The 20,887-nt window shown below is 49.5% G+C and overlaps 7 protein-coding genes across 7 annotated transcripts; 5 read left to right on the forward strand and 2 right to left on the reverse strand.

The window, feature by feature from the left end:
* Window positions 1-94: 94 nt before the first annotated feature.
* TRVA0_024S00342 (uncharacterized protein) lies at window positions 95-871 on the forward strand (the record flags this gene model as incomplete). The annotated part of the gene is made up of 1 exon (XM_076685342.1): window positions 95-871. The coding sequence occupies one exon, from the start codon at window positions 95-97 to the stop codon at window positions 869-871; it is 777 nt and encodes a 258-aa protein (XP_076540348.1).
* Window positions 872-1,593: 722 nt separating this feature from the next.
* On the forward strand, window positions 1,594-3,051 carry YHK8 (MFS transporter; the record flags this gene model as incomplete). Its single annotated transcript, XM_076685343.1, has 1 exon — window positions 1,594-3,051. One exon carries the CDS (start codon window positions 1,594-1,596, stop codon window positions 3,049-3,051), a length of 1,458 nt encoding a protein of 485 aa, XP_076540349.1.
* A 285-nt stretch (window positions 3,052-3,336) lies between these two features.
* On the reverse strand, window positions 3,337-4,521 carry RMD1 (Rmd1p; the record flags this gene model as incomplete). The annotated part of the gene is made up of 1 exon (XM_076685344.1): window positions 3,337-4,521. The coding sequence occupies one exon, from the start codon at window positions 4,519-4,521 to the stop codon at window positions 3,337-3,339; it is 1,185 nt and encodes a 394-aa protein (XP_076540350.1).
* Window positions 4,522-6,324: 1,803 nt separating this feature from the next.
* Window positions 6,325-8,110, forward strand: URA8 (CTP synthase URA8; the record flags this gene model as incomplete). Its single annotated transcript, XM_076685345.1, has 2 exons — window positions 6,325-6,349; window positions 6,402-8,110. The coding sequence occupies 2 exons, from the start codon at window positions 6,325-6,327 to the stop codon at window positions 8,108-8,110; spliced, it is 1,734 nt and encodes a 577-aa protein (XP_076540351.1).
* Window positions 8,111-9,018: 908 nt separating this feature from the next.
* On the forward strand, window positions 9,019-16,883 carry UTP20 (Utp20p; the record flags this gene model as incomplete). Its single annotated transcript, XM_076685346.1, has 4 exons — window positions 9,019-9,069; window positions 9,120-9,403; window positions 9,462-10,877; window positions 10,931-16,883. 4 exons carry the CDS (start codon window positions 9,019-9,021, stop codon window positions 16,881-16,883), a joined length of 7,704 nt encoding a protein of 2,567 aa, XP_076540352.1.
* Window positions 16,884-17,134: 251 nt separating this feature from the next.
* On the reverse strand, window positions 17,135-17,688 carry SOD1 (superoxide dismutase SOD1; the record flags this gene model as incomplete). The annotated part of the gene is made up of 2 exons (XM_076685347.1): window positions 17,135-17,592; window positions 17,676-17,688. The coding sequence occupies 2 exons, from the start codon at window positions 17,686-17,688 to the stop codon at window positions 17,135-17,137; spliced, it is 471 nt and encodes a 156-aa protein (XP_076540353.1).
* Window positions 17,689-18,731: 1,043 nt separating this feature from the next.
* Window positions 18,732-20,471, forward strand: TRVA0_024S00474 (uncharacterized protein; the record flags this gene model as incomplete). Its single annotated transcript, XM_076685348.1, has 1 exon — window positions 18,732-20,471. The coding sequence occupies one exon, from the start codon at window positions 18,732-18,734 to the stop codon at window positions 20,469-20,471; it is 1,740 nt and encodes a 579-aa protein (XP_076540354.1).
* Between the last annotated feature and the right edge of the window lie 416 nt (window positions 20,472-20,887).

Raw genomic sequence — 20,887 nt, forward strand, 5'->3', positions numbered from 1 at the left:
TCTGGTTGGTCGTTCGGATTACAAATCGTGCACACAAAAAATTGTCGAATACCAAATATAATAGATCTAAGGCTACGGGAATAGTAATAGGAAGATGACCCCGATTCTTTATACTGGAGATACGCTTCGGCTGAGGGCGGATATTAATAACGACCTGGCGACGACGCTGGTCAAGGTGATTGGTGACTGGAAGGTCTCCGACAAGGGCGAGACGCTACCGGCGGTGGTTCCTCCGATCGAGCCACTGTCGGATAGCCCGCAGTATTTGAACGTAACGGCCAAGCTGTTTTTGCCGCGAGGTGCGACGCCCGAGCAGGCGGCTGAGAGCGTCGAGGGAGCCATCAAGACGTATCAGTCTCTAGGGCGAGATTACCGCATCAAGCATTTCATTCTGTCCGTCCAGGGCGTCAATTTCGCCGACGACGAGCCCAATGATGGCGGCCTAGCCATCCTGGACGATTACATTTTCACTATTTGGAAGGCTGTTACCGCAAAGGGCGCTGAGTATGGTGATTTGATCGAGGAGTATGGCATTTCAGAGCTGTCGACGGAGCGGCTCCAGTCGCTTCTGCACACGATAGACAATACGGCCCAGGAGGTGCCCATCCCTGTTATTGACCATATTAATGCCATTGACTGCTGTGCGCTGCCTCCGACACTGATTTCCATCTCCCGAGAGCGCCAGATCAAGCTGTTGGCCCACCATGATCCAGAGCGCATGCTACCGGACAACCAGATCTCGACAATTACCGATGTTCTGGGCTTGCAGGGCAATTACGGATGGGATTGGATTATGCGCATTACGTCGATTGTCAGAGACCGGCAGGTTCTTTCGGGGACCGAATACTTTGTCAGTCTTTCGAAGAGGTAACCAAAATAGACTATCATTATTCCATGGCCAGCTCTTTGTAAGTTATTACTTCGTATTCAAGCAGATCTCTCTCAGACTATAGAAGTAGACAATTAGCGTCAAGTCTTTTCTCGATTTGAACCACTATTCATGTTGAAAAACGTAATGTCATAACATAACTGGCACTATATATGTATTTCGCGAACTCCTTTTATTTAACGTGACGTCAATCCACTTCTGGAGTACCGAACAGCTTATTAATCCTTCTTACGGCTACTATATTATCAATGAAGATGGACTAGGGGCTTCCTGAATCATGTCGTCTAACTCCAGTAGTAGAATCGAGTATTGGACTTCAATGTATAGATTGACTGGTATATCAAATATCTTTCATTGATTACTTTCAAATCATCTGGTTTAGACCATAGAACGGAGACGTTATAGTATTGAAATTGATCATCTAACACCGATGAACCGGCAACTTACAAATAAGCGATCGGTGTCTCATTTATTTGTCAGCTGTTAAGTGTGTGTCGTCGGCCTTTTGCCGGTCTATGGTTCACGATGTCAGAATGCCGGTGTTACGAACCTTAGCTATTAGAATGCCGGGTTACGAAGCCGAAGAGGACAAGATTTGAAATAAACTGAAGCATTATGCAAAAGCAGACGAGTTTGATAGAATATAAATTATATGGTACATCCCTTCACTGCAGTATATGTAGATCAATTTTAAGCCGTTATAGATGGCCATGGGCAACACTATTTTAGTAAAGGAGGAAGGGGAGGGCGTTCAGGTAATTGAAGAGGACGCTCCTCAAGTAATTATTGTAGATTGGGATGGAGATGATAAAGAGGACATGAAAAGGGCTTCTAACCTGAGAAAGTACGCTATAGTTCTGTTTCTCGTGTCTTGCGCATTTCAGACTATAGCCCTAAGCTCAGCGTGGAGTATTGCCTCTCAATCAATTCAGGACCACTTCCACGCCTCACACGAGGTTGTCGTACTTGGTATATCACTCTACGTATTCGCACTGGCTACCGGGCCAATGATCACAGCCCCGCTCTCCGAAACGTTTGGTCGAAGGCCATTATATCTAGTTGGGTACGCATTGTTCCTAGCATTTCAATTCCTCACTGCCTTTGCCCCAAATATCGGTGCCATGCTTGTTGGTCGGGCCATTGCCGCGTTCTTTGGGGCGGTGTCCGTGTCCAATACGGGAGGCACAATTGCAGACTTGTTTGGTAAGAAGGACATGGGCATTCCAATGGCCATTTTTGCCGTCGGTCCATTCATTGGTCCTGGTGTTGGACCCGTAATTGCTGGTTTTATCGACGTCTCGGTAAATTTCAGGTGGATCTTTTACGTGTTCATAATCTGGTCCGGTGTCAATCTTGCCATTCTCTGCTTTATCCCAGAAACCTACCCTCCTGTTCTCAAGTCCAAGAAGGCCAAGAGATTGCGAAAGGAGAAGGGTAACGATAGCTTCAGATCCGCCAGAGAGATCGCATCGCTTGGTGTTTGGGAACTAGTTCGACAGAACTGCACTAAGCCATTTGAGATTTTCATCTTTGACCCCATTATGACGCTGTTGTGTACTTACTGCGGATTCACTCTCGCTATTGTATATTTTTTCTTCGTTGCCTTTCCAATAGTCTTTGAGGACGTATACGGCTTCACGGTGCAGTACGTCGGTTTGAGTTTCCTCGGGTATACTATTGGCATGCTTCTAAGCAGCGCTTCTTATCCACTGTGGGAAAAGTATCGGCAGCATCAAATCGCTACCAATGGCGGAGTTTCCGAGCCAGAGATGAGGCTGCCGCAGATGGCGGTCGGGGCTGTTCTTCTTCCAGTCAGTCTGTTCTGGTTCGCATGGACGATATATCCATCGATTCACTGGATGAGCCCTGTGCTTGCAAGCACTTTATTTGGCATGGCCTGCTTTTGCCTATTCAACAGCATTATTTCCTACACTATAGAAACCTACAAGTTGAATGCTGCCAGTGCAATGGCTTCTAACGTATTTGTGCGATGCATCTTTGCTGGCGCTTTCCCGCTTTTCGGCAAACAGATGCTTATTGGAATGGGATATCACTGGGCTATCTCACTCATTGGCTTCGTATCCGTGCTGCTTCTGCCCTCGCCATTCTTGTTCCTCAAGTACGGCCGAACCCTGCGGGCCAAGAGCAAGTATTCCGCTTAACTAGTATAGACTGTACATACTCCCTTGCTAGACTCATACCATATAATAAAACTAACAGCCCAGTGCAATTGGGGGGCTAGCCCCCCAAACCCCCCTTAGCTCTGCTTCGCGGAAACGTCATCGATTGAGACGGGGGTTTGGGGGCAGAGCCCCCAACTACGGGAGCTCGAGGGCTGGCCCTCGAATTCTCCCCGGTGGTAAAGTATTGGCGACAGTTAGAATTCATATTTCATTTCGATTTGAATGTCGAAAAAAAGTGATATACATGCTGGTTTAGATAATTAATTAATGCGGAGGAGACCATATTCCATATTCCGCAACGTAGTCCACGACGACATTGACTAACGCGACCAAAATCTCCACCGCAATTAAAACAATAACGATAAACTCGAGGTATTCTTCGTGCGCATGCCCCAGCTGCTCCTTGAGCATTTGCAACAAGTCGCCAATCACCTCGAGACGAGTGTTGAGCAACGAAACCCGCTGGTTGATCTCCAGGTATCCTCTAGTAGCCTGGTAGATCGGCTCCAAGTGTGGCTCCGACCACATGAGCTCGGGCGAGTCCAGAATCGACCCATGCAGGTTGATGTTAATCCGCAGAATAAATAGCTCTCCTATGCTCTTCATGATGTCCTTACGGTTCATGTTAATCTTGCCCGTAAGCGCAACCTCCTGCGGGAAGTCCTGGGTATCGTCAATGGTGTTGTCCACCAGTTCTTCAAATAACGAGATCTTGACGCTCTGCGCGATGGCATGCGATATCGACAGTTTGATCATGTAGTTACTGTTATCTCGTAACGTGATAAAGTCGTTGTATATCCGCGGCTGGTAGCTCTTGGTGACATAATAGTTAAACTCCTCCACTTGAACATCCTCTTCTGAAAGCTTTTCATTCTCAAACCGAGCCAATTCCTTGAGAAACCGCTGCTCCTCCTTCTCTGAGAACCCCCACAACACAACTACGCCATAGTCAAACAGAAATACGTCGCTTCGCCCGTCGTGACTAACATCAATCTCTCCGCCCTCGTCGTCCAACCGAATGAGGTCATGCTGGTGAACTACATCGGCCTCCCCCTCTCGGCGATACGAGTACGGAGTGTACAGACACTCGTCAAACAGCTTAGGTGCAGTATTGTGGTACTTCCGACCCGCCAGGAACCGGCTCAGGTCCCGCATCTTATATGATCCAGCCGTACAGTACGCAGTAACCCGCGGAAGCATCGAACGATGCGCCTTGCCCAGTCGTTCAGCATCCCTTCTCGCTGAGGGGTCCTTGATCCGCGTCACCTGGGAGTAGACATCTCGGCCGGACTCTTCGTCGTCCAAAAGCGGCTCATCAGGCAACAGCTTGAGCTTCTGCGTTGTGAACGACGTTCGCTGCGGCCCTGCCCTGTGGGTTGGTACCTTTGGCGGGGGATAAGTGCGCTTCATCTTCTTCGAGTCAGGGAACTCGCCCCGACTTCGCGACATGTGTGGCTCCAGGTGCGCTGTGTGTGCACGACTTATTCCGGGCCTCTCCCCGTTGGGCACTCCGTCTATCAGCGGAGTGCGCTCGTCATCCGCCATTTCTCTATTCGTTTCCGTCCTATCGGGGCTTCGAGTGTGTGAAGAAGACGGTGCTTATCTTTGTTCCCAATCGATCCTCACCACCACCGCCCAGCCTCACCGTTATCCCCCTGTGCACTGACCAGTAGAGTGTATTTTGTAACCAGGTACAAGGCTACCGTAAGTGTTTTTTCTTGGGGGCCAGCCCCCAACCCCCCGTGGCTCCGCTTCGCGGAGTGCTGTGGATTCCATCGATTGAAATTAGCTGAGCCGCACGAGCCGCACCTACCCCCTGTCCCTTTCCATACATTACTTCCTCCTTTACCCTAATTGGCAAACATTGGGGGGACCAGTCCCCCCAAACCCCCCTGGGGCTCTGCTTCGCAGAGGTATACCATGATCCCCTAATCTTTCCATAGAGGCTAGTTGCCCCAGATCATCGCTGCCAGAGTGGTACTTTTCAATTGATCTCTAACATTACTATTTTACTGTTAAGCAGTGTTTAAAATCGCTATTAATATAAGCCAGCTGGGGACTTTTACCCCTTTGGTCGGTTCAGTAAACTACTGGAGTACCGGTAGTTATGTTCTTTGGGGCAGTAACTAACTCCTCTATAGGGGGGTCCGGGGGACTTGTTCCCCTAGGTCAGTTCAATGAATGAAGTACTCTAGTAGCTGCTCCCTTTAACAGCTACTTCTGCAGGGGGATCCGGGGGATATTTTCCTCTGGGTCAATAGTGATCCCACTACAATGAAGTACAGATGCCCAAGGAGCGGCGGGGTTAAGCATTGTGTGAACAGGCTCTTCATTAGCAGCAGGTAGAGGGAGAATGAAATACCATAACGAATAGCCAGTCTGTCACAATATCCGTAACAAAAGGCTGCAACAAAACTCCGACGCTGCCATCGACATTAGTTACAAGTTACTGCTGCGCTGCAGAACTGTAACAACACCAATAGCCAAAAAAGATATCATCTACTTTGGAACTGATAAACATACCTACCCCTAGTTGTACAGAATAGCATCTACCCCCACCCCATACACACACACACACACATATATATATATATATATCAATCGACAACTGCTTTCAACCACTGTACTCAATCAATCAACGATTTCCGTGGCATATCAATCGACTACTATATCAATCCGAGTCTGTGAATTATCAGCCACGTCAATGGACGACTATATCAATCTACGACTAAGGGATAATATCTACTTCGATGGCATTATTTCGAGGCTATCAAGCGATGGGGTATCAGAGTATAATAACATGAGAGCAAGAGGCGTATCAACGACCTTAGTTATCGAGTACTATGCCCAGGATTCTCCGCGTAGCGGAGCCCAAGGGGGGTTTGGGGGGACTGGTCCCCCCATATATCAATACGATAGTATCGATGGCATTATACTGAGGCTATTGGTATAAGGGATAATAAGGTGTTACACCAAAAATATCGAAGGATAAGTGATATCACCAGGACCCTCCGCGCAGCGGAGCCCCAGGGGGGTTTGGGGGGACTGGTCCCCCCATATATCAATCGACTACAGTAGAAATAGAATCGAAGGCATTAGCGGCTATTCGAAAGATAGAAGAGCGAGCCGCACGGTGGTTAAGTTAACTCGCGTGGCACGCACGGCTTATCGAAAATTTCAAAATTTTTTTTTCATCGCGGGCCTAAAGTGAACTCTCCCCCCTTCCGTTTGGCAATCAGAAAGACTTTTGAAATGAAATACGTGGTTGTATCTGGAGGTAAGGCATTCTGTTCGAGAAAAGAAGGGGTTGATGGCTAACTGAAAGGCAGGTGTCATCAGCGGCATTGGCAAGGGCGTTATCGCGTCGTCGACGGGGCTTTTGCTCAAGACGTACGGCCTCAAGGTGACTTCGATCAAGATCGATCCGTACATGAACATCGACGCAGGCACCATGTCTCCTCTGGAGCACGGCGAGGTGTTCACGCTGGACGACGGTGGTGAGGTTGATTTGGACCTGGGCAACTACGAGCGGTACCTTAACGTGACGCTTACCCGGGACCACAACATCACGACGGGCAAGGTTTATCGTCACGTTATCGAGAAGGAGCGACGGGGCGACTACCTGGGTAAGACGGTGCAAATCGTGCCTCACCTGACCAACGCTATCCAGGACTGGATCGAGCGGGTCGCGGAGATCCCCGTAGACGGCGACAACGAAAAGCCCGATGTATGCATCATCGAGCTGGGTGGAACCGTAGGCGACATTGAGTCGGCGCCATTTGTAGAGGCGTTGCGACAGTTCCAGTTCCGGGTCGGTGTGGACAACTTTGCGCTGATTCACGTTTCGCTGGTGCCGGTGATCCACGGTGAGAAGAAGACCAAGCCGACGCAGGCCGCTATCAAGGACCTGCGAAGCCTGGGTCTGACACCGAACCTGATTGCCTGCCGATGCGCCGAAGAGCTGGGCGAGTCTGCCATCAACAAGATCTCCATGTTCTGCCACGTTGGGCCGGACCAGGTGCTGGGGGTCCACGATGTCAACTCGACCTACCACGTGCCATTGCTATTGGAGCAGCAGGGCCTCCTGCGGTTCTTCATTGATAAGTTCAAGCTGAACCTGTTGGATCTTTCGCCAGAGCGAAAGCAGAACGGCCATGGTTTGTGGAACCGATGGCGAAGACTGACTGAGTCTCACGATAAGTCGTTTGAGACGGTCACCATTGCCATTGTCGGCAAGTATACCGACCTGCAGGATAGCTACATTTCTGTTGTCAAGGCTCTTGAGCACTCGGCTCTGCGGTGCCAGCGGCTGCTCAAGATCATTTGGATCGAGGCTACCTCGCTCGAGGCCAACTCGGTCGACCCAAAGACCTACCACGAGGCGTGGAGCGACCTTGTTAAGGCCGACGGTATCCTCGTTCCAGGTGGATTCGGTACTCGTGGTGTGCAGGGCATGATCGAGGCTGCCAAGTGGGCGCGAGAGAACAAGGTGCCTTACCTTGGTATCTGCCTTGGTTTCCAGGTCGGTGTTATCGAGTACGTGCGAAACGTCATGGGGCGAACTGGCACCCACTCGATGGAGTTCGACGAGACCAACCCTGACCCGTGCATCGTTTACATGCCGGAGGTTTCGCGAACCCACTTGGGTGGTACCATGCGACTTGGTCTGCGACCGTCCATCTTCCAGGAGGGCACTGAGGACTCCAAGCTGCGACGGCTGTATGGTGGTCGTGAGCAGGTCATGGAGCGACACCGACATCGGTACGAGGTCAACCCGAAGATGGTACCGGAGTACGAGAAGGCCGGTCTGCGGTTTGTCGCCAAGGACGAGACGGGCGAGCGAATGGAGGTCTTTGAGCTCAAGGACCACCCATACATGGTCGGCTGCCAGTACCATCCAGAGTACCTCTCGCGGGTGCTTGAGCCTTCTGAGCCGGTGCTTGGTTTGGTGGCTGCTGCTTCCAAGAAGCTTGAAGCTGTCATGGAGGCCCAGTGCAAGGGCTCTGAGGACGGCGTTGTTGTCAACGGCGATTTCTAAGCTTCATTCTGCTCTTCTACCCTATTAGGATAGACTACTATTGGTTATGATCATAAATAATCCCTTATTATAATGTTGTTATGTACTATAGAAACTAATGAACTGTGAATAGACCTCTCTCCGCGACGCTTCATCTCACTCTCCTTCTCCTAACGAAGAACGGGACTCGACACGCCATAGCTCCGCTTTGCGGAATACAGTAGACTTGGGGGCCAGCCCCCAAACCCCCGTCGCTCGGCTTCGCCGAGGAATTGTAGAACTCTGTAAAGACTCAAGGATAGCTCTGCCATGATATTGCACACCTGTAACACTAGAAATTGTTCTAATACTGGAGGGTTGTTACTAGCGCGATTGTAACTGGGAGTTGCAACAAAACTGTAACAAGGCTTAATTGGGAACTTGCAACAAATTGTTACCGCTGCTTGTAACGCTGTATTGACGGGAGTAGGCAACTGGTTTACGGTACTTTGTCACAAACTTCCTAAGCCATATCTCAACAGTGTATTCCTATTAAGAAGAATTGAATATCCCCGGTGGTACTTCTTAGAGAACCGTGACATGATTTGGTCCACAGAACTTGGCCTTACTACTAAACTTGACCGGCTGTAGTACCGAGGAGATATTGCATTGAAGAGCTTAGATCTGAATAATTTGGCTTCCCTATAGCATAACACAGCTGGAGCAGCAACTGAGGGCTCTTATTTCTCCATCACAACTACCGGTACATTCACTACCAATTATTATATCTCGATTAACGATAGATAAGTTACCGGAAGTCTCCTCTGGTGTATGGCGATAGGCTTATCAAAGATGTGGGTCGGGTGTTCAGCCGCACTGAAATTTTTTTTTATCAACGCCGGGCACCGTTCAACTTCGTATCGTTTACCGACGACAACAGTACTATCGAGATGGGTAAAGTACCTAAATCCGGCACTGAGTCGCAGACTCGGAAGCACAGAGTAAGTGTAGCCCATTTTGATCAAAGATTTGCTTCTAACATATAACTTAGTATGTGTCGTTCCGAGAAAAAGTCGATTCGATCAAGATCGATCCTGTCCGACGGACACGGAAGAAGATTGTCGACTACACTCCGGACCAGGAGTCCTTTTTCATCACAGCATTTGATCACCATGTTGAAATGAACATCACAGCAAACTTCACTGATTTTGTCGACCTATGTGCGCCGCTGTGCCAGAGTCTGCCCCAGTTGATCTATCATCAGAAAGAGATCATGGCTCTGCTGCAGAAGCACATCATGGTCAAGGACCCCAATTCGTTAGAGCCGCTCTTGGAGTAAGTTTACCAACCACCCAAAGATTGTTGTGATACGCTAACAAACCACCCCCTATAGTCTTGTGACACATTTTGCCCATGATCTTGGACCTGATTTCGAGCCATACTTTGGATCAACGCTAGATATGCTTATTGATCTGTGTTCCACGAATCAAAATATCGACGTCGTCCAGTGGTCGTTTAACTGCCTTGCATATTTATTCAAATACCTTTCTAGACTGCTGACTACAGACCTCCGTCCCACCTACGACGCTATTTCTAAACTGCTCGGTAAACAGCACCAAAAGTCTTTCGTCGAACGATTCGCCGCAGAGTCCCTGTCTTTTTTGATTAGAAAATGTACTGGAGAGTCTCTGACATTGATTGTTGAGCACATCTTCAAGGAGGTTCTGCAAACTCGGTCTGATGAGTACTTCCAAACTGCCATTCTTCTCATGACTGATTCCATGCTGAGCACGGGCGAAGCCCTCCACTCCCGGACTGCATCGATTCTCAATACCATCCTCGATACCTGTGCCCCCCACAAGGGCGATGATGAACCGTATGCGGCCGAATTCGTGGCAGGGATCACTGCTGGTGTGCTGCACCACACTAGAGCCGAAACCGCCAAGGTTGTTTACGAGGTTGCATATAACTATATCAAAACCCACCTCGACGGGAGCAAGCTGGTGTATGTCAAGCTGCTATTTGTCCTTGCCGGACTTCGAAAAGGCTCGCGAGTATCGGACTGGAACGAGCTATATTCAAATGCGCTTGAACTGCTGTCAGCGGTCGGAAATCAAACCGATCTGGTTGCCACAAAAGGACCTTTGCTTGAATCATCTCTGCAGTTGGGGTCTGCAATCCTCCAAAATGCCGACTTCAAAGCTTCGACAGCGCATCACCATAAGCTGCTGACTCTGGCCGAGAAGCTCTTCGGAAAAGAGTTCTTCTTAGCCTTTGCTAACCTTGCAATGGCCGAGAATAAGGAGTCCTTCCAGAACTTTGTCATTCCGTTCGTTAAGCAGTATGTCAGCAAGCATTGGAGTTATGACCGCCAAGGTGTTGCATTGTTGCTGCTTCGAATGTCCCGCAATGGACTCATAAACCGAACAACCGACTACGTTCCAAACACTCTCCAGATAAATTCCTCGTCTGAGTTTGCAATTGCTCTGCGTGATTTTGTTCTCTCTTCTGTCAAGACAGCAGACAGTCTCGAAGAACTTTGGTTCCACCTAGAGCTGTTCCGGCGAGTGGTCGTTCCTGACAAGAAGCTTCTCGCTGGCCTGCCAGCATTCTTGCGAAAGCTGTTGGGCCTCTCTCCAGCACTCTTCCACAGTGCTCTTGTTGGACAGGTGCTCTCCCTAACTGCATCTATACCCTCCACAAAAACTAAATTGGAATGTCTCCTGGCAGTGACTGAGCATATTCCTTCTCTTCGAGAGTCGCCAGTCTTTTTGGATGGATATCTAGAGCTGATTACTCAACTCTCCTCGTAAGTGATGCAAAGAATTTCTTTATGAGTCTAAACTAACTGATAACTTTTAGGGCTAAAATCTTGGACGATCAGCTGACAGAGCTCTTCAATTCCTTCGTCGATGGGCTGCGTTCGCACGACCACCATGTCCGTATAACCACGTTCTACATTATGGAAAAGCTTTTCAAGCTGAATGGCTCGGAATTCCCTGAGCTATTAGCTCTTGGCAGACTGATCGAACAAATCCCCCTGGACATTGCAAACGCTCGAAATATCACCATGCATACCCGAAACTTGGGTGCCAAGTTCACTACCAGCCAGCTGGACCAGTTTACTAAGTCAGCAGTACCACGATACCTATTTGGTCTTCTCACTGCGCGATTCCAACCATCCTGGGAAAGCTCTTTGGAGGCTCTGGAAAAGATTTCGAGTGTAAGCGAGGTCAGCGAGGCCATCTGGGAGCTGTGTTACGCATGGCTGGAAAACCCATCTCAGAGCATCGTTGAAGAACCCATTTCTTCCGCCCCAGAACTAGCGGAGTTTGCCAGTGTAAACTGCATCAATCTCGAGTCTATCACTCAGAAATCGAGTGAGTTCATATTCCAGTACCAGAACGCTGCCGAAGTGGTCCGATTCGATATCTACGACTCGATTAAGCCAGAGCCACTACCTCCATACCTCAGAACCCAGGCTATTAAAGTGCTTCAAAAGATGCCCGCTCAGGCCGAAAAGCGAAGTCGATTCCTCGTTCCTCATCTCCTGTGGGATGAAGACGAAGATATTGATGAGTCCTCTGATGCCTCTACTACTGCTTGGAGTTGGAAGGATCGAGTATTGCTCCTTGAGCTCTTCGCTCAGTTTGGTAATCCAAAGACCTTGTACAAGTCTGCCGAAGTCTATGATAGGTACCTTTACTTGCTGGCCAACCGAACAGTTTCAGTTCAGAAGGTCGCACTCAAGTGCGTTCTTAGTTTCCGGGATAAGCAAGTTAAGAAGTATCGTGACCATCTCAACAACTTGCTCGATGATACACTGTTTAAAGACGAGATTACCAAGTTGGTTCAGCGCTCTGGCGAAGAAGAACATTCTATTCACGATGATGATAAGGACGTTGTATTCCCATTGATAGTTCGAATCCTTTTCGGTCGTGCCCAGGTGGCTAAAACAGGTGGCGTCAAGCAAGGGCGTCGCTTTGCAGTCATCTCGTCACTAAACAATGTGGACCCTAAGTTCATTAGACTGTTCGTTCAGTTGGCCACGGGGCGATTGGACACCACTGGGTTCTTACAAAAGCACGGCGATGAATATGCAGTTGATAAGAGCCACTCGACCCTCCAGGAAGGCGAGAAAGCGATCCGCCGGGAGCTTGGTTTTGTCACGATGCTCGAGAAGATTATAGACGAGCTACGTGCAAAGGCAGGCATTGCAATTGATGTCATTATAGAGGGCCTTTTGTTATCGCTCTGCCACTCCCAGGCCTTTGACCTGGACGAATCATCTCCCACAGCCGTTATTACTGCTAAGAACATCAAATCTATAAGAGCCACCGGCATGAAGTGCTTGGAGATGCTGTTCAGAGTCATGGAAGTTGACTGGTTCCCTTACTTCCGAGCAATTTTCGACGAAGTCTTTGCCCCCAAGCTGCCACGGTTTGCCGAGGAGAACGTCACTCAGCCGTCCTCCTTGATGAAGGTATTTGTTACTTTGTCGTCTCAGGCCAAGCTAGTTCCCTATTTCTGTTGGGAAGATTATGCTATTCCAAAGGCATTCTACGACTGCGTCCAGAATGACCTTGTCAAGGACAATGTCGTGGATATGGTCATGTCAAGTTTGCAAAATATGCTTGGTTTAGAGCTTACTTCTGATATGACAGACCTTCGCAACGGCATGCTGCGAGTGTGCGCACCCAAGGTTCTTTCAAAGATGCCTCAGCTGTTTGCCAGGAACAGCACGCCACAGTTGCTGGAGAAGGAGGCTAACGTGCTTGTGCTCTTGCTTCCTTCGTTCGAAGTTAGCCCTGAGGTTCGGTCTCAGCTCATTGATGTCGCTATGGCAGCTATGGAACGAAGCACATCTCAAGTCAAGATCAGCGTCAAAGTCACAGTTCTCCAGTCCTTGATTACGCTTCTCTCTGATGGTAGGACCACGAAGAAGGAGGTAATGAAAGTTTATACTTCGCTTTCGCGTATGTTCAAGCAGTTCACTGACCGCCACGTTCGGCAGAACCTTGCTACATTGTATGACTCGTTTGGAAAGACCGTGCCTGAGCTTGCGCGAGTTGGCCACTTGATTCTTGAGCTCAATTCCTTCTCGACCAAGCGCATTGATATGCCTGACTTCGACAGACGTACGGCTGCCTTTGCATCAATTAACGAAAAGGATTACGAGACGCTCACTGCCCAAGAATGGCATCCCCTGCTTTTTAACATGCTGTTCTTTATCAAGGACCCTGAAGAGACTTCTCTGCGAAAGCTCTCTGCATACTCTCTGCGGAGATTCATTGACAGCTATTCTCTTCAATCCTCCGAGGAGGCAGCAGGGCCATATATTGCCCTGCAAGGGGAAGTCCTGCTTCCAGCCATTCGACTGGGCCTTCGGGATTCCAAGACAGAGTTCCGACACGAGTTCATATCTATTCTGGAACACGCCGTCAGGCACTCCAAGTGGTATAGCGGATTTGTTGATATGAAGTGCTTGCTGTTTGGCGGAGACGAGGAGGCGAATTTCTTCTATAATGTCGCTCATATCCAGCTTCACCGACGACAGCGTGCCATTAGGAGACTGGGAATGCTCGCCCGCAAGCGTCAATTGACAGACTCCTCGATTGCCCACTATCTCCTGCCCATGATCGAGCACTATGTTGCTGACGTTGCGGAAGGTGCACACAACATTTCGACCGAGGCGATCACCACTATTGGTGTACTTACTCGGCACCTGACGTGGAATCAGTACCGTGCCATTACCAAGCGGTACATTGCGCATCTTAACAACCGAGAAGAACGACTCAAAACGACTATCAAGCTGATCAACACGGTTGCAGATGCCCTGGCTGATCCTGATGATAAGGGATTCGACGGTCCGACCGAAGAGGGCGAAGAGGTGGAAGAAGAAGAGGATGCAGACGGAGATGTTGAAATGGCTGTCGAGGGTGCCGTTCTACTGAAGGAAAACCTTCCGTCTCAGGAGAAACTGAATGTGTTCATTAGCGATGACATTGTCCCTACCATGCAGAGGCACTTGCAGTCAACCAAGGCTAACGATGACGATGACAAGACTCTGACCGACCGAATTCCGTTGGCCATTCCAATTATCAAATTCATCAAGATGCTTACCCCGGAATTAGTCGAGGTCAAGCTGCCGAGTGCTTTGACTAAGCTGTGTCAGATCCTGAGAGCCAAGTCCCAGCCTCTACGTGACATGATTAGAAAGACCCTTGGCCGCATTGGAAGAATCCTGGGTGCCCAGTACTTGATCTTCATTGTCAAGGAGCTCAAGTCTGCGCTGAGACGAGGTGCACAGCTCCACGTGCTGGGCTACTCTGTTCATTCGCTTCTTAGTGAAATGAAGGAAGTTTTGGCCCCCGGTGACCTTGATGACTCGTGCTCGCTAATCATTGATATTATCATGGAAGATACCTTTGGTGCCACTGGTAGCGACAAGGACGCTGAGGAGTACACTTCCAAGATGAAGGAGGTCAAGCAGCACAAGAGCTTCGATAGCGCTCAGATCCTGGCCAGCAACGTTACTCTCTCTACGTTCAGCGCTATTATTCAGCCGGTCAAGGCCATTCTGTTGTATGAAAAGCTCAGCTTGACTATTGAGCGGAAAATTGAAGAGCTTCTTCGACGTGTGGCCCAGGGAATGTACCACAACGTCGAAGCTGGCCAGGAATCGGTTCTTGTCATGTGCCATGAGCTATACAAAATGTGCCAGAACGTTGAGGAAAAGGAACAGAAGAAGCATGAGCGGGCCAAGCAGGAGACATCCAGGGACCTCATCAAGCGGGAGCAGGAACAACATTTCTTGGTCACCCTCGACTCGCGACACTGGGGCGAGAAGGATGTGATCTACGTGAAGAATCTGTATCTGTTGATCAGATTCATTGTAGACGCGCTCAGGACTGTATTTGGCCGGTACGAGAATCTTCTCCAGGTTAAATATGTTATGGGATTCATGCCTATGCTCGAGGAGAGTCTGCAGTCAAGCTACGAGAGTGTTCAAATCTCGACGGTGCGGCTGCTTACTCTAGTCATCAAGCTGCCATTGCCGGATATGACAGAGAAGATGAAGACGTTCGGGCGACAGACGCTGGGACTCGTCAAGTCTTGTCCATCTACTAACGCTGAGCTGTGCCAGGCTGGCCTCAAGTTCCTTTCTACAATGCTCCGACAGAAGGATTCCTTTACCATGAAGGACGGCGCGATTGCGTATATATTGGAGCGAATTAGACCGGACTTGGAGGAGCCCGATCGACAGGGAGTCACTTTCACGTTCATCAAGTCTGTTCTTTCCAAGAAGATTATTCTGTCCGAAGTGTACGACATCATGGACAAGATTGCCGAGGTTATGGTGACGAACCACTCCAAGATGATCCGAGATACGTGCCGAAGCGCCTATTTCCAGTTCCTCACCGACTATCCACAGGGTAAGGGACGTTTGACTAAGCAGCTCAAGTTCTTGGTCAATAACCTGCAGTATCCTTCGCCAGCTGGCCGTCTTTCGGTCATGGAGGTCATGCACCTTCTGTTAACCAAGGTGAACAGTGAGCAGATCCAAGAGGTGACTGCGTCGTTCTTTGTGGCACTAGTCCAAGTATTGGCTAACGATGACGACTCGCGATGCAAGGAGAATGCCGCGACAGTCATTCGAGAACTGTTCCAGATTGCTGGCGGCGAGCAGCTCGGGTACATGGAGAAGCTTATCCTGGCGTGGCTGTCCGATAGCGACAATGCCCCATTATTGCGATGTGGTCTCCAGGTGGCTGGCCTGTACCTGAGCGAAGTTGATAAGAAGCAACAGAACAAGAAGCTTATGGGTTTGGCCGAGAAGCAGGTTCTTGCCGTGCTAGATGCGGGCCGAGCCGACTCTGCGGGAACGACGACATGGGAGGCAATGTACTTTGCGCTGCAGTTTGTCGTCAAGGTCGCCCAGGCTGCACCACAGGTGGTCTTTGGCAGCGCCTACCAGCAGATGTGGGATCTCGTAGAGAACTCGCTTCTGTACCCACATCCCTGGGTGCGACTGGTGGCCGCGAGGCTTGAGGGCAAGCTCTTTAGCGAGATGAAGAACGACTACTGCGAGATTACCATTGACCCGCTTCAGTCTACGGCTTTCAAGTTTGTGCGACAGCTTGGTGCTGTGGGAATTGCTGAAGAGCTCGGTATCCAGATTGTCAAGAATCTCATCTTCATCAGTCGACGATGGGAGCAGGAAGGAGCAATGTACGTCCCTCTAAAACAGTCCAAGGACGAGTCCGGAGGCGAAGATGAGGAAAACGGCGATGAGAATGATAATGGCGAAGAGAATGGCCGTGCCGAGACTGAAGATCTGACGGCATTGGGGTGGCTAGTTAAAAAGGTCGCCTCTGTACTGAGAAACGAAAAAGCGAAGGTTGCAGAGACAGCCGTCTCTAAGAAGGCCTCTATCCAGTACTTGGCCACTGTCATCCAGATTGTCACTCCAGAGAGGCTCAATGATCTTTCGCAGGATCTCGTTCTCGCGTTCTATCCGTTCTCGGAATCGGAAGATTCGCGGTTCAAGGACTACAAGGATTTGTGTATTGAGGCTCTGAGCATGATCGAGGAGAAGATGGGCACCACCGAGTACCTCAATGTGTATAACACGGTGCGCCAAATCATTGCTGACAAGCGGACTCAGCGGCGAACGAAGCGGGCTGTCGAAGCAGTGCGCAACCCACAGCTTCACGCCAAGAAGAAGATGAAGAAGAACATTGTCAAGCGTGAGAAGCGAAAACAGGTTCGCGACGAAAACGGCTACTACCACACTAAAAAGCGGCGGACCTAGCCAAACCAATTTCCATCCATTGATGCCTTCTCCGTTGAACCAATTAGACCATTGGATTCGCCATTGAACCAATTAAACCATTGATGATTTTAATGATAATACATGACTTTAATTCGACACACAGTCTACTCTACGACGCGTGTTATACGCTTAACACCTTAATTCGAGACAAAATTAAGGGACGCGTTATATACGCTTAAAACCCCCAAAAAAATACTTCAATTAACAACTAGCTAAACTACAAAGTTGGCCTAGTCGGTGGTGACACCAATGACACCGCAAGCGTTTCGGCCGCCAGCAGCACCAGTGGTCTTGGACTCTGGGTTGGATGGATCCTTACCCAGGTTGTCCTCACCGGCGTGCACAACAAGCGATCGGCCAATGATGGAGTTAGCGCCAAAGAGGGTGATCACCTTGTCCTGGAAAGAGCCCTTGGCAACACCCTTGGAGTCGGTCTCCACGTTGCCCAAGTCACCAACATGTCGGACCTCGTCGGTTGGAGCACCGTGGGTCTTGGAGAACGGGTTGAAGTGTGGGCCGGCAGAAGTGCAGCCGTTGGTGTTGTCACCGAACTGGTGAACGTGGAAACCTCGCTTGGCATTGGCGTCGTTACCGGTGATCTCGTAGGTAACGGTGGTTGGAGCATTCTCGGAAGTCTGCTCGAAAGTGACGGTACCAGTGACCTTGGAGTCACCTCGAAGAACAGCAACTACGCCTAATTAGCTAATCAAACCTTGACAATTGGTCTACCAGAGGCAAACCTAGCTTCTACAGCCTCAATTGACTACGTACCAGCCTTGACCATTTTGATTTTTCTTTCTTTCTTTGCAACAAACACTCAAAAAATGAAGTTTATGGAGAAGAACGGCAAGCTTTGTTTCGGGGGGTTTAAATATGCATGCCGGGCGCCCAGTGGTCTAGATTTTCAGACAAGCAATGTCTCTTATTAGCGTATAATTCAGCATGAGCGCGCGTATTGTCCAGTCCGGCGAGCCGCAGATGACAAATCGCCGGCATCGGCAGCACGACATTGATGGTAGCTTGCTTGCTTGGTTCGATTAACATGAATCGGTATCACTTAGAGCGAGCCGGTATTACCTGGAGTGATGGGGGTGGTTGATTTGAATTAATGTTGGTGATGTAGAATATATTGTAGAGGCTGCAATTGATCAAACCCAATTCGAATACCTATTATTTGGCATAGCCGGTTCCGAACAACTGGTAGCACCTTTATATACTAAAGGAACAGAACAAGTAATTCAATTGGCATATAGTGGATTCTGTGGACACGGTTGGACATTTTTTGGGCCAATTGAGTAAAAAATGGGAGGAATTCGGTCAGAACGACCTGTAGACTTTGGGAAACTTTTCCCTTCAACCCCCCTGCGGGGATACTCCATCTGAAATTCCTCCGCGAAGCGGAGCTACGGGGGTCTGGGGGCTGGCCCCCAGATCAGTAAGAGCAGTGGAGTAATCATGGGGGGACCAGTCCCCCCAAACCCCCCTGAGGCTCCGCTTCGCGGAGTTGATTCGACCCGATTGTTTTCCGTGGAGCGGAAGCACTCGGTAGGAGTACCCGCAGTATAGTGATATATGTAGCTCGGCTTGACCTTTACCATGTTGATAATCGAAGACGCGGATAAATTCGGTCAATTGAAAGGGGGGAATTAAAGCCAATTTAGCTCATGACCACATTGTGGAGCTTTTTTATAGAACAGCATAACAATTTGGACCTTTGGAGAGTTGAATTGAACTTTAATGGCACTTGTCGTTGTATTGTAACGCTTTGCACATTATTATATATAAACCAGGGGCCATTGAAGATGTAGAGATAAGGGTGAGTCCGATATGAAGTGGACACTCTTCGTGCTATTACTGCCATCAGCAGTATTCGCCGCTGCAACGGGTGGCCCTAAGCCAACCGAGCCAACTCAGTCAGGTAAACCCACTCCAGTGGCCCAAAACCAACCCACCGCAATTATCCAAGGAAACCAGGTAATATACGGGCGGTATGAAAAGCCCGGATACGAGAGCTTCAAAGGGATCCCCTTTGCAGAGCCGCCGGCAGGCCTCAACCGCCTGAAGCGTCCTGTGCGAAGCAATCGCAACCTCGACGGCTTCCAGGCACTCAATTTTGGCCATTCTTGCCCCTCAATGGACCTAATGAAGGAGATTTGGCGAGTCTTGTCAACCATCCCCATCATTAAAGACGTACACTTGCCCATGTTCAATACAACCAATCCCCAAATGACCAGCGATTCGCCTGATGAGGATTGCCTAACCCTCAACGTCTTCCGGCCCAAAGGGACTACAGACCAAAGCAAGCTACCAATCATGCTGTGGATATATGGCGGCGGATTTGAAGCCGGCTCGTCGTCGGGGACAGACCCCACTCGGATCCTTGAGGAGTCGGCCAACCTTGGCATGCCCATCATGTTCGTGACGATTAACTATCGCATCGCTGGATACGGGTTCATGGCAGGTAAGGAGCTTGCGCAAGACAATTCTACCAACCTGGGACTGCTTGACCAGCGCTTGGCTCTCGAGTGGGTCGCAGATAACATTGCCAACTTTGGCGGCGACCCTGACAAGGTGACAATCGCAGGCGAATCGGCTGGCTCCATGAGCGTCGCTCACCACATGTACATGTACGACGGCGACCATACATACAAGGGCAAGCCGCTGTTTAGGGGAGCCATCATGCTTAGTGGCTCCGCCGTTCCCTCGCTGCCGGTGGACTCAGCTCCGGCCCAGGACGTGTTCAACCGGGTAGTCAATTCTGCGAACTGCACAAATGCCCCCGACAAGTTGGAGTGTCTGCGGGCTCTTCCGGCGGCGAAGTTTGATGAAGCACAGAACTCTGTCCCCAGCATGGTCAGTCACAGTTCTCTGGCACTGTCGTACTGCCCACGGCCCGGCGACAAGGCGTTTTCCGAGCTGTCGTTTGACCTCATTACTGAGGGTAAAATGGCCAAAGTGCCGTTTATCATTGGTGATTTAGAAGATGAGGGCACTTGCTTTGCAGTAGCATCGCTCAATGTGACTTCGGAGGCCACGTTTAACAGCTACTTGCAAGGGTTAATGACGCATTTGTCGTCACAAACAATGAAAGTCGTGGACCAGCTTTACCCTTCGAACGCAGCTGATGGCTCGCCCTTCCGCACTGGGCCGGCCAATGCCCTTACTGGCCAGTTTAAGCGCATGGCAGCGCTGCTTGGGGACATTGCCTTCCAGTGGCCCAGGCGCCTCATGCTCGAGCACGCTCCACCGCATCTGCCTGTGTATTCGTATATCGGTACACACGGCTATGGCAATCCTATACTCGGTTCGAACCACGGAGCAGACCTGCCGTTTCTGTTTGACAGAGACGACATTAATTCTGCTTCGCGGGCATACCGGCGGTACTTTATTGCTTTTGTCGTTACGCAGAACCCGAACATCAATTCGACACTGCTACCGTGGCCACCGTACTCTTCAGACCGGAACATTATGGAGATTGGCCTTTTTGGTAACTATATCGAGAAGGATACGGCTCGGCTCAACCAATCGCAGTTCATCAATTCGCACATTCATGAGTTTTTGATCTAGCAATCCACCATGTACTCAACTAGTTATGCGTGTGTTTTGCCATATCATTACTGTTGAATAATTTCTTGATTGACTTTACAATAATCGTCCCTTCATAAAGAAGCACTGAGATTGTGAGATTGCGGAGCCATCAGCCCGTCCCGTTGCCTAAAGGACCCGGTACATACGATCAACGGACTTTAATTCTTTGAATTTATACAATTGCTAAGGTAATTTCATGAAGCTGGATCATAAAATATCATAATACAATACATGAGTCCCCGTATCCGTATAGTTATCATTAAAGGTAGACGCAGGTATCCCCGTGGCCCCGCTTCGCGGAGGATTGGTGACCTAACGAGGTATCCAAATGACGCAATTCGATATAACGAGATGTCTAAATGCTGCAGAATGTCGTAATGCGTAATGTAATACAA

This window comes from Trichomonascus vanleenenianus (genome assembly GCF_965637985.1).
Source record: "Trichomonascus vanleenenianus strain CLIB 3782 genome assembly, contig: TRVA0_024S, whole genome shotgun sequence".
Classification (NCBI taxonomy): domain Eukaryota; kingdom Fungi; phylum Ascomycota; class Dipodascomycetes; order Dipodascales; family Trichomonascaceae; genus Blastobotrys; species Blastobotrys vanleenenianus.